The sequence below is a fragment of the Doryrhamphus excisus genome, chromosome 19 (assembly GCF_030265055.1).
Source record: "Doryrhamphus excisus isolate RoL2022-K1 chromosome 19, RoL_Dexc_1.0, whole genome shotgun sequence".
Taxonomy (NCBI): domain Eukaryota; kingdom Metazoa; phylum Chordata; class Actinopteri; order Syngnathiformes; family Syngnathidae; genus Doryrhamphus; species Doryrhamphus excisus.
Window position 1 is genome coordinate 10063890 of NC_080484.1, and position 3436 is coordinate 10067325.

Consider the following 3436-nt stretch of genomic DNA (forward strand, 5'->3'; position numbering starts at 1 on the left):
CAGGACCCCTCTTTAATCTTCATCAAGTCAAAAAGTCAAAAAATTTTACTTAATAGAACTTTTGAAATCACTACAAGCACAAAGGAATGGCATATTTGTCTTTGCCATGGCAACCCCCGGGTAACTTGTGTGTATAACGTGTGTATAAATCGGTGATTAATTTAATCTTAATTTATTAATAACACTTACACTTTTGAACTTTAATGTAATGTGTCACATTAATACAATATGTCCCTTTACTTTCTATTGATTTAAATTAGTGTATATAATATTTATGTTCGCAGACCTCACAGCTAGGAGACCAGGGTTCAATTCCACCCTCGGCCATCTCTGTGTGGAGTTTGCATGTTCTCCCCGTGCATGCGGGGGTTTTCTCCGGGTACTCCGGTTTCCTCCCACATTCCAAAAACATGCTAGGTTAATTGGCCACTACAAATTGTCCATAGGTATGAATGTGAGTGTGAATGGTTGTTTGTCTATATGTGCCCTGTGATTGGCTAGCGACCAGTCCAGGGTGTACCCTGCCTCACGCCCGAAAACAGCTGGGATAGGCTCCAGCACCCCCCGCGACCCTTGTGAGGAAAAAGCGGTAGAAAATTAATGAATGAATGAATGAACAATATTTGCTTTATGGACTACAAATCTGATAAATATTCTAACATATAGAGTACATAACACATTCCTGAATGGCATAAAAATCAAACTATTGCTAGAACAGTGACTCCCAACCACTGTGCTGTCGCCAAATTCATTGCATTGGTTTAAAAGTGTTATTATTTCCTACAAATAACGTATAATAACTTTATTCAGCTAATATCCCAGCTACAGGCACAATAAATTGGTCTTCCATTTTTACACTTCCATAATTAACCTGTGTAGCCACTTGGTACCATTCAATAACGGTTGGGAAACACTAGCTCATAATATGACAAATAAAAGGTAAGGCATGCAAAGCTGCAAGATTATTTTTTTTATTCATTACAACATATCAATGCAAGTCGTTTAACTAATCTGAGACGTGCACTTGCAAGAGGCGGGACACCAAGAGGCGACATTGCTGTTGTTGCAGCCCCACTGCTGCTTCAGCTCGGGGCAGTTGCTGTACTGGTCAGTGTAAGGACAGGGGTTGGCTGATAGAGAAATGAAGTGATATGTTAGTTGAAGAGAACCGTGGCACAATAATCCGTGCCAGCCTCAGCTTTGTGTTGTTGGTGTGTTTTAGAGTACAGGCTGCTGCTATACTTACTGCACAATTTGTTCTCACAGGCGTTGGGACAGTCTGCGCAGGAGGGTCCTGACTTGTAGGGGCGAGCGTACTGGTAATTTCCACTAAAATGTAGGTCACAACATCAAATATTTACTGCAAAAAGACTCACTCTCTGGCTAACAGCCCAAACATGCAACAGATACGCTGCAGTTACTATTTCATGACTACAGAGAGATGGTTTGTACTTGTTACTGCTAATTGCTTCATGTTGGATTGGATGACAGTGCAGTTCAACCAATTTACCTCAATTGTCCCGCCCACCATGTCTTGATGGGTGACTGACAGAGTAATTGAGTTAATTTAAATATACCATATAAAGGAAATGGTCATTAAATGCATCCTTCATGCTATTCACTAAAAGTAATCATATTTGTGTCTATTTATGGATAAGATGTTTTTTTGTACTCACGGTGGGCAGTAGTGGCAGACGTAGAAGTACTTATAGCGTGAGTTGGGACAGTAGGCCATAGCGCAACCAATCTGGTTGGACCTGTACCAGACAATCTGGGTACGGGGGCAAGAAACTCATGTTTGATTTGAAATAATAATAATAATAATAATAATATTCTTGGTTTGGTTTGACACTGTACCTGCGTGAAGTGTCCAACGACGCCTCCGTTGACAGATCCAACTCCGTAGCGCCAGTCCTTCACCTCGTCATACCACGACTGGATAGCGTTGCTCCAGGTGTTCTTGTAGCTGGCCATGTACAGGTTCTCTCCACAGCCGCTAGCTGCAGCACAAAACATAGAAACAAACGTTTGAACTTGAATGACTGCTGTTAAAATGCCTGTATAGTTAACATGATTATTTATTATTCTTATTTGAATTTGCAGCAAAGATTGCAATGGGCTGCTACAGGTTCCATCTCTAAGGTTCTGGCTAAAAAAAAAAGTGACTTACTGCTGATCTTTCTGGCGCTCTCCGGGCTGTGCTTCATGGAGCAGGTGTTGGCCCACTTCTGAGCGTTGGCTGCAGCCTCTCTGTTCCAACTCTGTAGAGAAGCGACAAATTCACTTGAGAATTTGTGCAGTTATTCTGAAACCCCCCTCAACCATTCCTTGACTTTTTTTTTTTTTTTTTACCATTTTGAGCATGTTGCTGGCAGAGGGTTTCACGCCTCTCCTCAGAGCATTGTGCTTGTTCACGATCTCATTCTGTTCCGAGGATGAGGCCCGGATACTTTCTAACACATGGGAACACAACTGTTAAAAGTGTGTGAATGAAGTTATTGTACATCAGCGATGGCTACACTCACCCTCCTTCAGGTTGGTCAGTCACGGAAGAGGAAACACACAAAAACATTCAATATGCAATTTGCCGACACTGACTTTTGAACCGTTTGCCATTGTACTTACAGCCAACAACTCCACATCGTTCTCCAAGTCGGCCGACACCTGAAGCGCGGCACTGAGGCCCAAGGCGCACAGGAAAGTGAAGAGGAACGAGTTCATGACTAAAGTTTGCCCTGACACCTCCTGAGAAGCACAGGTGTGTTTTTTATATACACAGGGCCATGTCGCCACGTGGGAATAAACACATAGATTCAAGGGCATCTCTTGAAGATAACATTTTTCCCAGTGTGGCAAATGCACAGCAACCTTGGGGCAATGTGCAAACTCGCTGTTTATATTGTACGACAGTGCTTAGAATAGCTCTTAACTAGTGGAACAGTATCTGCTCTAAACAGTATTACTGCATTACAGACGGCTATGATAAACGCTTTCAGTGTTTGTAAAGGGCGGTCGGCTGGAGGAATCCAACCAACAACTAAACAACAGCTGATGTCAACATTGCAATATTGCATTATTTCCAGATTTTCACTTTTGAATGAGTTGCAATTTGTTTATTCATTCATTCATTCATTCATTTTCTACTATTTTCACAAGGGTCACGGAGGGTGCTTGAGCCTATCCCAGCTGTCTTTGGGTGAGAGGCGGGGTACACCCTGGACTGGTCGCCAGCCAATCACAGGGCACATATAGACAAACAACCATTCACACTCACATTCATACCTATGGACAATTTGGTCACCAATTAACCTAGCATGTTTTTGGAATGTGGGAGGAAACCGGAGTACCTGGAGGAAACCCATGCATGCACGGGGAGAACATGCAAACTCCACACAGAGATGGCCGAGGGTGGGCAATTTGTTTAATTTATTGTTAT

At 42.5% G+C, this 3436-nt stretch overlaps 1 protein-coding gene across 1 annotated transcript; it reads right to left on the reverse strand.

The window, feature by feature from the left end:
* Nucleotides 1-955: 955 nt before the first annotated feature.
* Nucleotides 956-2775, reverse strand: LOC131107252 (serotriflin-like). Its single transcript, XM_058057108.1, has 7 exons — nt 2622-2775; nt 2353-2453; nt 2171-2261; nt 1858-2000; nt 1677-1771; nt 1247-1329; nt 956-1130 (listed from the first exon to the last, which is right to left on the reverse strand). The coding sequence occupies exons 1-7, from the start codon at nt 2719-2721 to the stop codon at nt 1003-1005; spliced, it is 741 nt and encodes a 246-aa protein (XP_057913091.1). The 5' UTR covers nt 2722-2775; the 3' UTR covers nt 956-1002.
* Nucleotides 2776-3436: the final 661 nt, after the last annotated feature.